General features: G+C 43.9%; 1 protein-coding gene across 1 annotated transcript in view; it reads left to right on the forward strand.

Annotated features, from left to right (window-relative positions):
- The window catches only part of LOC147121021 (ALK tyrosine kinase receptor-like), a 970,192-nt gene that overhangs the window by 766,960 nt on the left and 189,170 nt on the right, over positions 1-14,062 (forward strand). The window contains exon 12 of the mRNA XM_085977636.1: positions 5,767-5,929. Within this exon, the coding sequence (XP_085833762.1) occupies positions 5,767-5,929 (163 nt within the window). The remainder of the gene's footprint in view (positions 1-5,766; positions 5,930-14,062) is intronic.

Below are 14,062 nucleotides of genomic sequence, written 5' to 3' on the forward strand. Positions count from 1 at the left end.
CTGTCTCGGGTATATGATTTGATGGTGAAGGGATGGCCAGCACATGGCGACTCACTGTTGCCAGCATTCTCGACAAGAAGAGAACAGCTGTCAGTGTGCCGGGGGACCTTGATGTGTGGATCCCGAGTGGTAATTCCACCCAAGTTAAGGGATAGAGTGCTCAATGAGCTTCATGAGGGTCATCTGGGAGGGGTAAAAATGTAAAGCATTGCCAGGGCTTATGTGTGGGGGCCGGGAATCGATAAACAAATCGAGGACCTCACCAAGAGCTGCTCAGGATGCCAGAAAGTCCAAAATGCACCACCACATGCCCCTCTACACCCATGGGAGTGGCCCTCATCTCCATGGCAACGGGTGCATATTGATTTTGCTGGTCCATTCATGGACTTAATGTTTTTAATAGCCGTGGATGCGCACTTGAAATGGCCTGAGGTCATCAAAATGTCCTCCACCACCACGGAGAAAACTATTGCAGTCCTACGGACCATTTTTGCCAGGAACGGCTTGCTAGAACAGATTTGCTCTGATAACGGACCACAGTTTGTGTCCGAAGAGTTCCGGAGGTGTATGAAGAAGAATGGGGTAAGGCATTACACATCCGCCCCATATCATCGAGCCACAAATGGTTCGTACAAACCTTTAAGAAGGCAATAAAGGCTATGTACAATGACAACATTCCGCTGCAGCATAAGGTGGACAATTTCCTGTTCGCCTACCGGAATGCGACACATGCAGTCACCAACCAAGCCCCGGCCATGATGTTCTTTAACCAAAGGTTAAGATCTCGCCTGGATTTGCTCAGACCAAACGTACGAAGAGATGTTGAGAGTAAGCAATTCCAGCACATCCATGAGAAGCCAACAAGGAGCTTCAATGTAGGGCAACCAGTCTTGGCCCGCGACTACCGAACAGAAATATGGCAGCCAGGAACGATATGCACACGGCAGGGCCCACTAATGTACACAGTGGACGTTGGGGAGAACATCGTGAGACGCCATGCTGACCAGATCCTAGAGTCACAGGAACAAGTCAACCCCATGCCTCGTCCATACGTACCTGGCGAGGAACCCGACGTACAGGTCGCATCTACCCCACAAACAGTAGCATCGGAAGCTGATGACCCAACCAACGACAGGGTGCCAGAATCGCCTCTGCACCAAGAGCGAGACACTCGGGAAAGGCGCTATCCAGAAAGGATCAGAAAGCCTCCCCAAAGACTGAATATATAAATAGACTATTTTCAGCTAACGTTGTATGTTAAAAGTGTTAATTGTAATTAGTTTGATATTTAATTGTTAAATGAGTGTTATGGTACTGTTAATCTAAAAGGGGAGGAATTGTAATGTATATACCTTTAAGGGGGGAACTACTTTTTACAGCTCATGTATACTGTAGTACCGGCAGTGACCACACCTGTATATAGCACTGAGTAGTAATCTGTACAGTTCAGTTCCAGAGTGAGCCACGTTGAGTAAACACCTGTTGTACCATTCTCCTGCAGTCTGTGTCTTACTACTGACGGACACAACAAATATCAATATATTTTACTTCATCAGCCACTCTGTAATTACATTTGTACACAGACCTGTCATTCATCCTTTTAGTGTGCTTGCTAATTGTTTGTTAATCAGTAGTTAAAGCAGAACCTGCAATTTACCCATGGGGTTACTTTGTTCCCATATTGTGTTAATTTGTCTCATTTCAACTTGGTGTTGAAACACCACAGGAGCCAGCAGAACTGCAATATTGAGCAGAGTAGGAGATAAATAATACAGAAGATATAGCCAATAAAGCTTGTTAGTGTCAAATACTTTAGAGCAGCAACAACAGGATTGGGCTTGGGACGTTCAGGCTTGGGCTGATAAGTGGCAGGTAACATTTGCGCCACAGAAGTGCCAGGCAATGATTATCTCCAACAAGCGAGAGTCTAACCACCTCGCCTTGACATTCAATGGCATTACCATCGCCGAATCCCCCACTATCAACATCCTGGGGGTCACCTTTAACCAGAAACTTAACTGGACCAGCCACATAAATACTGTGGCAACAAGAGCAGGTCAGAGGCTAGGTATTCTGCGGCGAGTGTCTCACCTCCTGACTCCCCAAAGCCTTTCCACCATCTACAAGGCGCAAGTAAGGAGTGTGTAGGAATACTCTCTACTTGCCTGGATGAGTGCAGCTCCAACAACACTCAAGAAGCTCGACACCATCCAGGACAAAGCAGCCCGCTTGATTGGCACCCCATCCACCACTTAATCATTCACTCCCTCCACCACCAACGTACCGTGGCTGCAGTGTGTACCATCTACAAGATGCACTGCAGCAACTCGCCAAGGCTTCTTCAACAGCATCTCCCAAACTCGCAACCTCTTCCATCTAGAAGGACAAGGGTAGCAGGCGCATGGGAACACCACCACCTCCAAGTTCCCCTCCAAATCACACACCATCCTGACTTAGAAGTATATCGCCGATCCTTCATCGTCGCTGGGTCAAAATCCTGGAACTCCCTCCCTAACAGCACTGTAGGTGTACCTTCACCACACGGACTGCAGCGGTTCAAGAAGGCGGCTCACCACCACCTTTTCAAGGGCAATTAGGGATGGGCAATAAATGCTGGCCTAGCCAGTGACGCCCAGACCCCATAAACTAATAAAAAAAAACAGGAGATGACAACCGAGGAGGCAATGTTATGGAACTCATTACAATGCACTGCAAATACCAGTGTTGTTGTCACCTATCTGGACCTCTTCAGCAACAAACACTGTATAAGACTGTGCCCCAGTATTGATATGACCTCGGAGCTGTGCCAGCTTCTGGCGCTAATCCTGCAGTCTTGGAGCAACATCTAGGCAGGACTTTCAGTGGCTATGTTACCTCTAGACTTGACTATTCCAACGTACTCCTGGCTGGCCTCCCACATTCCACCCTACGTAAACTTGAGGTGATCCAAAACTCAGCTGCCTGTGTCCTAACTCGCACCAAGTCCCATTCGCCCATCACCCCTGTGCTCGCTGACCTACATTGGCTCTCGGTTAAGCAACTCCTCGATTTCAAAATTCTCATCCTTGTTTTCAAATCCCTCCAGGGCCTCGCCCCTCCCTATCTCTGTAATCTCCTTCAGCCCCACAACCCCCCGAGATATCTACGCTCCTCTAATTCTGACCTCTTGAGCTTCGCTGATTATAATCGCTCAACCTTTGGTGGCCGTGTCTTCTGTTGCCTCAGCCCTGAGCTCTGGAATTCCCTCCCTAAACCTCTCCGTCTCGCTACCTCTCTTTCCTCCTTTAAGATGCTCCTTAAAACCTACCTATTTGACCAAGCTTTTGGTCACCTGCCCTAATTTATCCTTATGTGGCTCGGTGTCGATATTTTTTTGTTTTAAAATACTCCTGTGCAGCGCCTTGGGACGTTTTGCTACGTTAAAGGCGCTATATAAATACAAGTTGTTGAAGTGAAAGTTCCACTATACTCAAACTCTACTTGACTGGATGCTTCCAGGCACCAACAGGCTGTGATTGACTATTTTGTAGTTCACTGCTGCATCAATGAAGTTGTCCTCTCCCACCCAGTGGTGTTATTCCTTAAGTTCAGCAGTGACGTGTAGCACGAGCTTAACCTACAGACTGAGTTTCACCAGCCACCACCTCGCATTCCCTATGTACAAGGCGCCACTAATTGCACTCGTTACCTCTCATGAAGCTATACTTGCCATAGAGGGAGTGCATGCACTCCCTCTATGGCAAGTATTGATTCCTGGGATGGCAGGACTGTTGTATGAGAAGAGATTGAGTAAACTAGACCTGTATTCTCTTGAATTCAGAAGAATGAGAGGGGATCTCATTGAAGCATACAAAATTATTACAAGGCTTGATAGGATGGATGCTGGGAGAGTGTTTCCCTTGGCTGGGGAGTCGAGAACCAGGGGCCACAGCCTCAGGATAAAGGGTAGGCCATTCAGGACTGAGATGAGAAGAAATTTCTTCACACAGAAGGTGGTGAATCTTTGGAATTCTCTACCCCAGAGGGCTGTGGAGGCTCAGTCATTGGGTATATTCAAAACAGAAGTTGATAGATTTCTGACTAGTAAGGGCATCAAGGGATATGGAGTTGAGGCAGAAGCTCAGCCATGATCTCATTGAATGGCGGAGCAGGCTCGAAGGGCCGAATGGCCTACTCCTGCTCCTGCTTCTTATGTTCTTAAGCTGAAGTGTACGCTAAGGAAGCTAATGGGATTTGGCTGCATAATGTGTGCCTAACTGGGAATGCTGCAAGGCAATGGGTGCTCAGGAATGGAAAGGGTCACTGTTCCCTTGATGTTTAGATGGTATGCAATGACCAGAAAGTGCCGTTATACACACATCCTGGGAGAACTGAAAATCCCCTGACTGCTCAAGGGGGAATAGAGACTGCAAGGTTGGCTTCTCCAGAGGTGGGAGTTACCCACTTCAAGTAATGGCTGATCACACCTTTGCTGAACCTGAAGGCTTTACTTGCCGGTTTAAGCTTGATTTTTGTGTGACATGGTATTTTATTTCATCTGTGTGCTTGTCTTTGTAGAAGATGGTTGGCTGTCGTCTTATTGAGAGTAAAGTTCTGCATATAAGCGTAAAATAAACCAAGGGGAATGCTGGAGCAATTCAAAATGTTGAAAATTGCACCAAAAGAGCGCAGCCCAGGACCGGCTTTTGAAATGTTAAAGTTCAACTGTGAATGGGCCACGCGGTCCCTACCCAAAATAAATTACGGGGAACATTGTCCACAGCCCTCTGGGGTAGAGAATTCCAAAGATTCACAACCTTCTGAGTGAAGAAATTTCTCCTCATTTCAATCCTAAGTGACCGACCCCTTATTCTGAGACTGTGACCCTTAGTTCTAGACAACCCAGCCAGGGGAAACATCCTCCCAGCATCTACCCTGTCAAGCCGCTTAAGAATTTTATACGTTACAATGAAGTTACAAATGCTAGGCACAAACCTGCAACCTCTGAAGCTGCAGTCAAATGAAGCAGGAGGCTTAACTGTTACCCTACCAGGCAGTCTTACTCCACTGATAGACCATAGACAGACAACGCACTCAGTGCTCACTCCCCTTGTAATTAATAAATAGGCCAGCAGGGGTTCCAAACTCCCTTTGATGGGTGATGGTTCTGTCTGCATTCGAACATTTAGACCCTGTGGCTATATCTGTTTGAGCAACTCCCAAGAGTGCTCATACTCTTTACAGTGGGATTATTTGATAAATTGTCTTCTTTACTTCTTGTCAGTATTAAATTGAAGGACAGCACAAAAACAAAATCCAACTGGGGAAGCTGTTCTATTCTGTGGCGGGAGTAATCATCCTTACTTTTATTAGGATATTCGCCTACTGTGATTTATCACTGTGTTCCTATGTGGTATCTCAGAAGCCTTTGATGTATTCCTCTACACAATCATATTATGTGGTTGCATCACCACATGAGTGTGAAAACCTAGGGCTGAAATTCCTATTTTCACTGATTTTTAGTGGAAAAATGAAACTGAGCTTTTAAGTTAATTAACGCAGATAATTGCTCCATAATTTCCTCTTGATATCATTGCAGGTAAATTTGGCTTGGGGTTCAGCAGAGGTTAAATACCACTTTTTAATCATGTCTGTTTTTCCACTAAAATTACCAAAGATGAAATTTGCTTCGTCCCCCTACAGTTGAATGCATAAACACCAAAAAGTAGTCTCAGCTGCCTTCATTCTTTTCACTATTCCACCCCCCCCCACCACCCTATTTTTCAGGTCCATGGATTATTACGAATTGTGGTGCCAGTGGACACAAAGGGCCAACGCAAACCCAATGCAACAATGCTTACAGCAACAAAAATATTTCTGTGGTGGTTATATCTAAAGGGCCTTGGCAAGGCATCCAGAAGTGGAGAGTACCGTCAACAGACACATACAAGTAAGTGTAGACTTCCTTTTTTAAAATTAATTCTCAAGATTTGGGTGCCGCTAGCAAGGCCAGCATTTATTGCCCATCCCTTGAGAAAGTGGTGGTGAGCCTGCTTCTTGAACCGCTGCAGTCCATGTGGTAAAGGTACCCCCACAGTACTGTTTCGGGCTGTTATTGTCTTACACGGTGCTTTGAAGGATTTTCTTGGGAGGGGATTCATTTTATTACGTCCCAGAATTTATTTATTTTTTTGTAATGAATTAATTAACTCCGTAAGTTACTTCCTCCTTCCGCAGACGCTCTTACTCCCTGGCCAGTGGTTGGCATACATGCCAACCTAGAAAAAAATAAGCAAAATTGAGCAACAGCTAGCAACTCAAGAACAGCCCTGAACAGAGGCTTTATGTCATGTGAAGTCAAGCAATTGGAGTCCCATAGCATGAAGCGTTCAATTTTAGGACTGTGTGATTCAGCAACACTCATTTCCACTGGGACAGATCAAGTGCCTCCTCTTGTAGGAGTCATGTTACTACAATTACAGGATGGATGGCCCGCCTTAATCCATTTTGACAAAAGAAAAGCAACAAAAAGTTACTAAAAAAAAAGCTAAATTAAATCAATATTATAAAGTCAGGGCAAATCAAAATAGAAATACCATGTAGTACCCACTGCTCAGAGAAGGCATCTAATGAACTGGTAGACACCACATATTGGAGCACAAAGGTTACCCAAGTATGAGCTATAGGTCAACATTTGAAGAAGCAGTTAGAGGAATCTTTCTTGGTGTGTAGGGTTAGCAGTTTGGAGGAGCTCCTTGGGAGTTTGTTTCTGTACCTGTAAAAGCCTGCCATCTACAAGCCCATAACATGAAAGAATCTCCACAGGCAAAGGCTGGAAAGGAAAAGTTTTTTTGGAATAATCTTTGATACTCTGAAAGCATCTGAAGCAGTTATCAATAAGGCAAATTGGTTACAGGGATGCATCTGGAGGCATTAGGTTACGCCAGATCAAGATATATTGATAGATGATACAATCATGTAAATTTTAGCACAAAACGGGGCCCATCTAGCCTATGCTGGTGCCAGCTCCACATCAGGAGGTGGAAAATTCACAGCAGCCACATCCGGGTGTAAGTGCCAGGCTGCCTTCTTCTGGGGCCTCCAGCACTGACCAGGCCAAAGTTCATGCTATAACGGGTTGATACCTTCATTACATTCCACTGGTGGGCGCCCATGCCACTAATAGATCATGTGGGGCACACGTCTGCCTCAAGTTGCTGGAAAATACAACAAAAGCTGCTTGCACACCACCTCCCCCCCTCCAGAAAATGGAACAAAGTGCCCCTTTCTAAGGGGGCAATAAATTGACCAATACTAAGAATCTGCTTTGGGGGCCAAGTGTTCCACATAAACACCAGTCGAACTGCTCCCAGGTTGGGGACACAGGAACTCCTAGAATTGGAATTCTCTACAGCTAGCCATTCCCTTTCCTATATCATTGACCTTGCTTGGGGTCGGTGGAGGCTCCACCCCTTACAAGGACCCATAGAATCCCCAGGGACCTTGTGTATCTGTGTTCTGGCCTCATGCGTGATCCTTCTGACAGATTCCTGCTGGAGTTAAGGTGGCAATGCATCAAAAGGGCTATGGATTTTCAGCTCCAGAACTGTATGTTATTTCCCCGTACTCTTTGGTATGTCAAGCACTTTGAAATGCTTTAATAGACGTGATAAGCTGCTAGCTTCCTGTTAATTATCATGATTGACTCAACACGCAGTTTTGGTCAGCCTACCTTAAACATTATGAGAAAGGTATCAAAGAGTGATGATGTCAGGCCTTAGGGAACTAATTCATGAGAAAAAGCTCAAGTGACTGATTGTATTTTCACGAGGTAAAAGAAGACTGAGGAGAGACGAATGAAAAGTATAGATAAGATAAACTTGAACAAGAGCTTTGGAGTAGAGGTCTCAAATGCAAGCATGAAGCAATATATGAGCTTAAAAAAGAATTCCCACAGGATAGTAGATATGTGAAACAGGTTCCCGGGAAGGTAGTTCATTCAGGGTCACCTTTAAAAAGGATATTTGTTGAGAAAGGTTATTGAGAGTTAAAGAGCTATTAATAGCACTGCCTGATTTTATTTTTTCCAGAGGAGGTCAGGCAAGGAACCTGGTTTCCTTAAATTAGGGGAACAGCAAGTGATGGTGGTAGGTTGGTCCATTGTCAAATAATCACACTTGGTCTCTGATGGAGCAGGCTTGATGAACCAAATGGGCTTTCTCACTCTGGATTTTGCTTTGTTTTGTCAAGCTGAGGTAAACTGTTGCCATTCTTTATCATCGCAAACATAGAAACATAGAAGATAGGAGCAGGAGTAGGCCATTCGGCCCCTCGAGCCTGTTCCACCATTTAATGAGATCATGGCTGATCATCCAAATTCAGTACCCTGTCCCTGCTTTCTCCCCATATCCCTTGATCCCTTTAGCCTTAAGAAATATATCGAACTCCTTCTTGAATATATTTAATAAGTTGGCCTCATCTGCCTTCTGTGGTAGAGAATTCCACAGGTTCACCACTCTCTGGGTGAAGAAATTCCTCCTCATCTCAGTCCTCAATGGCTTACCCCTTATCCTTAGATTGTGACCCCTGGTTCTGGACTCCCCTGCCATTGGGAACATCCTTCCTGCATCTAGTCTGTCTAGTCCTGTTAGAATTTTATAAGTTTCAATGAGATCCCCTCTCATTCTTCTAAACTCTAGCAAATATAAGCCCAATCGACCCAATCTTTCTTCATACGTCATTCCTGCCATCCCAGGTATCGGTCTGGTGAATCTTCACTGCACTCCCTCCATGGCAAGAACATCCTTCCTCAAATATGGCAACCAAAACTGCACACAATACTCAAGGTGTGGTCTCACCAAGGCCCTGTACAACTGCAGCAAGACATCCTTGCTCCTGTACTCGAATCCTCTCGCTATGAAGGCCAACATACCATTTGCCTTCTTAACCGCCTACTGCACCTGCATGCTTACCTTCAGTGACTGGTGCACAAGGACACCCAGGTCTCGTTGCACTTCCCCTTTTCCCAATCTATTCCCCAATCCCATGTGCTTTAACTTTGCACGCCAATCTCTTATGCGGGACCTTATCGAAAGCCTTCTGAAAGTCCAAATACACCACATCCACTGGTTCTCCCTTATCTATTCTACCAGTTACATCCTCAAAAAATTCTAGTAGATTAGTCAAGCAAACTATAGCTCACTTCTGTAACCCAATGAGTAATTATTGGGCCAGATTTAGCTGGAGCGGGGCATCTCGGGGTGTGCCCTGTCAGTTAGACTTGTTCATGCATGTTTAAGTTTTAAAACATTTTGCCCACAATGTTACTGGAAGTGCATAACTTCTGTGGCAAGTTTAATGGGCAATTAATGTGCAAATGTAGTAACTTCATGGAAATCACGGGGAGTTTAAGTGCGAGATGCCGTTTTCGCGAAGCTAACAGCAACCTGTGACGATTCGCAATTCACAGGGTATTTCTTCCTCGCCACAAGTTGCTGGCCACTTTGCGCATTAAATAACCTAATCAAACTCAAAGAGGATAAAACCCCTGGTCCAGATAGATTGCATCCACGCATTTTAAAAGAATCTAGGGAAGAGATAGCAGAGGCATTACTATACATATTTAATAATTTATTAGAAAAAGGTGTAGTGCCAAAGGACTGGTGGATATCTAATGTAATACCTATATTTAAGAAGAGGGGATAGAACATGTCCAGGGAATTATAGATCAGTCAGCTTAACATCAGTGATAGGAAAGATAATGGAATCCCTACTCAAGGAGAAAATAGAAGAACATCTAGAAACCAAAAACATAGTAATGAATAGTCAGCATGGACTTCAAAAGAAAAAGTCTTGCTTGACCAACCTCATTGAATTTTTTGAAGAGGTAACAGAGAGAGTAGACAATGGTAATGCAGTAGATGTAATTTATCTAGATTTTCAAAAGGCCTTCGATAAAGTACCCCATAATAGACTGAGGAACAACGTCAGAGAATGCGGAGTCAGGGGACAAGTAGCAGAATGGATTGCTGGCTGGCTTCAAGACAGAAAGCAGAGAGTAGGGGTAAAAGGTAGCTATTCACAGTGGCAGAAGGTGGGTAGTGGTGTTCCACAAGGATCAGTGCTGGGACCACTGTTGTTCACAATTTATATTAACGATTTAGACTTTGGAATCAAAAACGCAATTTTTAAATTTGCAGATGACATCAAATTGGGGGGTTGATAGTCAATACTGAGGAGGACTGCAACAAATTACAGGAGGACATTAATAAACTTGCAGAATGGGCATATAATTGGCAAATGAAGTTCAACACAAATAAATGTACGGTATTACATTTTGGTAGGAAGAATAGGGAGGTCACTTATTGGCAGGTGCGAGTCTAGGTGGGGTAGAGGAACAAAGGGATCTCGGAGTACAAATACACAAATCACTAAAAGTTGCGACACAGGTTACCAAGGTCATAAAAAAAAGCAGACCAAGCACTAGGGTTTATTTCTAGAGGTATAGAATTGAAAAGTAGGGCAATTATGCTAAACCTGTATTGAACCTTGGTTAGACCACACTTCGAGTACTGCGTACAGTTCTGGTCACCATATTATAAAAAGGGTATAGAGGCACTGGAGAGGGTGCAGAGAAGATTTACAAGGATGATACCAGAAATGCGAGGGTATACATATCGGGAAAGGATGATCAGGCTGGGTCTCTTTTCTCTTGAAAAAAGAAGGCTGAGGGGTGACCTAATAGAGGTCTTTAAAATTATGAAAGGTTTTGATAGAGTGGATACAGAGAGAATGTTTCCACTTGTGGAGAAGAGCATAGCTAGAGGCCATCAATATAAGAACATAAGACATAGGAGCAGGAAGGTCATTTGGCCCCTTGAGCCTGCTCCGCCATTCAATAAGATCATGGCTGATCTGATCTTGGCCTCAACTCCAATTCCCTGCCCGCTCCCCATAACCCTTGACTCCCTTATCGTTCAAAAATCTGTCTATCGCCACCTTAAATATATTCAATGACCCAGCACCACAGCTCTTTGGGGAAGAGAATTCCAAAGATTCACGACCCTCTGAGAGAAGAAATTCCTCCTCATTTCTGATTTAAATAGGTGCCCCCTTATTCTGAAATGAAGATAATCACCAAGAAATCCAATAGAAAATTTAGAAGAAACTTATTTACCCAAAGAGTGGTGAGAATGTGAAACTCGCTACCACAGGGAGTGGTTGAAGTGAACAGTATAGATGCATTTAAGGGGAGGCTGGACAAGCATATGAGGGAGAAGGGAATAGAGGGTTATGTTGATAGATTTAGATGAGGAAAGACGGGAGGAGGCTCGAGTGGAGCATAAACACTGGCATGGACTGGTTGGGCCGAATGGCCTGTTTCTGTGCCGTATATCCTATGTAATAACGATGTGCGTCATTCAGACCGTTATTTTTTGAGCAAAATCTGGCCCATTGCCTTTGTAGCCTAGAAAATGCATGAGACCCTAAGAACACTTTAGGATGTATATTTTTGTGTCAACACTGTTACATTGATAGTACTAACTGACCGATTTAGCTACCTGTCACGGGTGTGCTGGGGCTTGTGTCAGGATTGTTTTGAAAAAGCAGGAAATTGGATAATATGTTTGCACTTTCAGTGCAGTTCTCCTGCTGTCCATCCTTGGCTGTGATAGCCCTATGGCACCTCTCATCTATTTCCATTATTTCTAAATAAGAACACTCTGGCACTACAGGGTGAAACTAGATTTCCACGGATGGTAGAAGTTACTCAAAAGTTTAGAATTAAAAACCAGGATGAACAAGGGTTTAATGGCATGTCAGCAGTTGCTTGTAGACCAATGTTTTATAAAAAAAAAAAAATGGGTTGGTCTCTGTAGCCTTTGATAGCCAGAGCATGACTTTCATCATATATTAGTCCAATTTGATTTTCAGTCCTTTTATGTTTTGTTGCTGCTCCTTTGAGATGTAGGCACCTGAAAATAAAAACTCGGTTTCTGTAGATGTAATAAAACAAAAGGCAGGCTTTTTCCCCAATGTATCAAAGTAATAGATGGTAGTGTTGCAACATACAACATTTTCCCATTTTGCCCTGAGTGATGTTAACGAGTAATCTTCCCTAGGCAATTATGTATGGCATAGGTCAACTATATAGTATTAATACTACATTCCCTGCTGGTCTCCAGCTGTTTGCTTTGACAGAACAAAATGAATTTCTGCAACTAATCCATAAACAAGTAGATTTGACATTAAATTAAGGTTTAGCATAGTTTTTGTGCTGTTCAATGACATCTGGAAGGAACTGGATAGAGAAGTCTTCCTCTCTCCATTTATTTTCTGTCACCTCCTTCCTTTTAAGGTTACCTTCTACAATCATTTCTGCTAGGAGGGAAGGAAGGTTCAGATTAGAGGTATCTCCAGAGACGACAGTCATCCTATTCCTTCCCTGACCTACCAGCGGCGGTATTTAAGCAGTGTGGGTGCAGACAACCTGGGAAGAAATTGAACATCAGCGCATTGGGTTTTTGGTTGAAAAATCAACATTGAGGAATGAATTTCAGGTCACGACCTGCCGCGCCCAATCCCTCCCGGAAGTGTGCTGCCTGCAAAATTTGAAGCCAGTGACTTCTAGATGTGCAAGTTGCTGGCCTGAAATGAGCGTTGGACTCCTTACGTATGTATGTCGGGGACCTAATGCCAGTGGTAGGACCCCAAAGCAAAATTGGTCATGAAATGGGCAGAGCATGTATAGAGGAGGCTCTTCCACAGAAGGTTCACTGATGTTAGTCTCGCACACCTCCTAAAGACTTGCTCAGGAGTTATACTGGCCAGGACTTGGGAGCAGATCATCTGCATTCCCACTTAATAGGGAATGATGGATAGTGATTGTAATGATCAGTAACATGTCATTCTAGAATGGTACACTAGGTGGAGCTGTATGTTTAAGAGTGGGCTGCCCACAAGGCAGCAGTCAAGATGAATGCCTGTACACTAGTCCACATGGCTGAATAAATGACTAGCTCTAGCTAGCTGTTCATAATGAAAATGTCTATTTATTTATGAACATAACCTGGTACCAGGATTGGTAATATCTGCTGAATATTGTGAAACGCGACATGGAGAATTTGAAGCCACCAGAGGGTTTGAAACTCACGGGGAATGTCGACTGCAATTGGCAGACTTTCAAACAACAATTCGAACTCTACATTGCTGCCATCGGGTTCGGTACGAAGCCAGACGCAAGGAAAATAGCATTGCTGCTCACGGTTGCAGGCTCGCAGGCGATAGAGGTATTTAATACGTTTGTATTTGATCAAGTGGAGGACAGAGAAAAGATGGACGATGTGCTAAAGAAGTTTGATACACATTGTTCTCCCAAAAAGAACGAGACCTATGAGAGGTACGTGTTCCGTTCACGGACACAGCAGCAAAATGAGACTTTTGATAGCTTTGTGACCGATCTGAAACTGAAAGCACAGACATGTAATTTCTCTGAACTGAAATCATCCATGATTCGTGACCAGATTGTGTTTGGTATTCATGATAAAAAGGTCAGGGAACGTTTGTTGAGAGAAACTGAACTAACATTGGAGAATGCTGTGAAAATATGCCATGCCAGTGAGCGAGCTCAACAGCACGCAAAGACTTTCAGTGAAATTAATAATGATGCGACTGTAATGAGTGACTGTGCTGCTGTCGGTGCTGTGTCCTACAAAGGGAAGAAACGTGGGCAGAATAGAAATGCAAAGCAATCGGAGGATGGAATTTTTAATTGTAAACGCTGTGGTTACCAGCACCAGCCAAAACAATGCCCAGCGTTTGGGAAACTGTGCACAAAATGTAAGGAAAGAATCACTTTGCCAAACAATGCTTTTCAAAAGTAAAAACAAAGAAAGGGCAACAAGTCAATGTGATTGCGGACACTGATTTAAGTGAGACATTTTTTGTAGCAATGGTGTCATGTGACAATATAAAAAAGGATACAGAAAATGTGCAGCCCTCAGGAATGGACAATGCTGAACATAAAGTTAATGCAGTAAAAGAGGACAAATGGATAATGTCACTGCAGGTAAATGGAGCATTA

The sequence above is a fragment of the Somniosus microcephalus genome, chromosome 3 (genome assembly GCF_052327205.1).
Source record: "Somniosus microcephalus isolate GS21.2 chromosome 3, FLI_Smic_1.0, whole genome shotgun sequence".
NCBI lineage: Eukaryota > Metazoa > Chordata > Chondrichthyes > Squaliformes > Somniosidae > Somniosus > Somniosus microcephalus.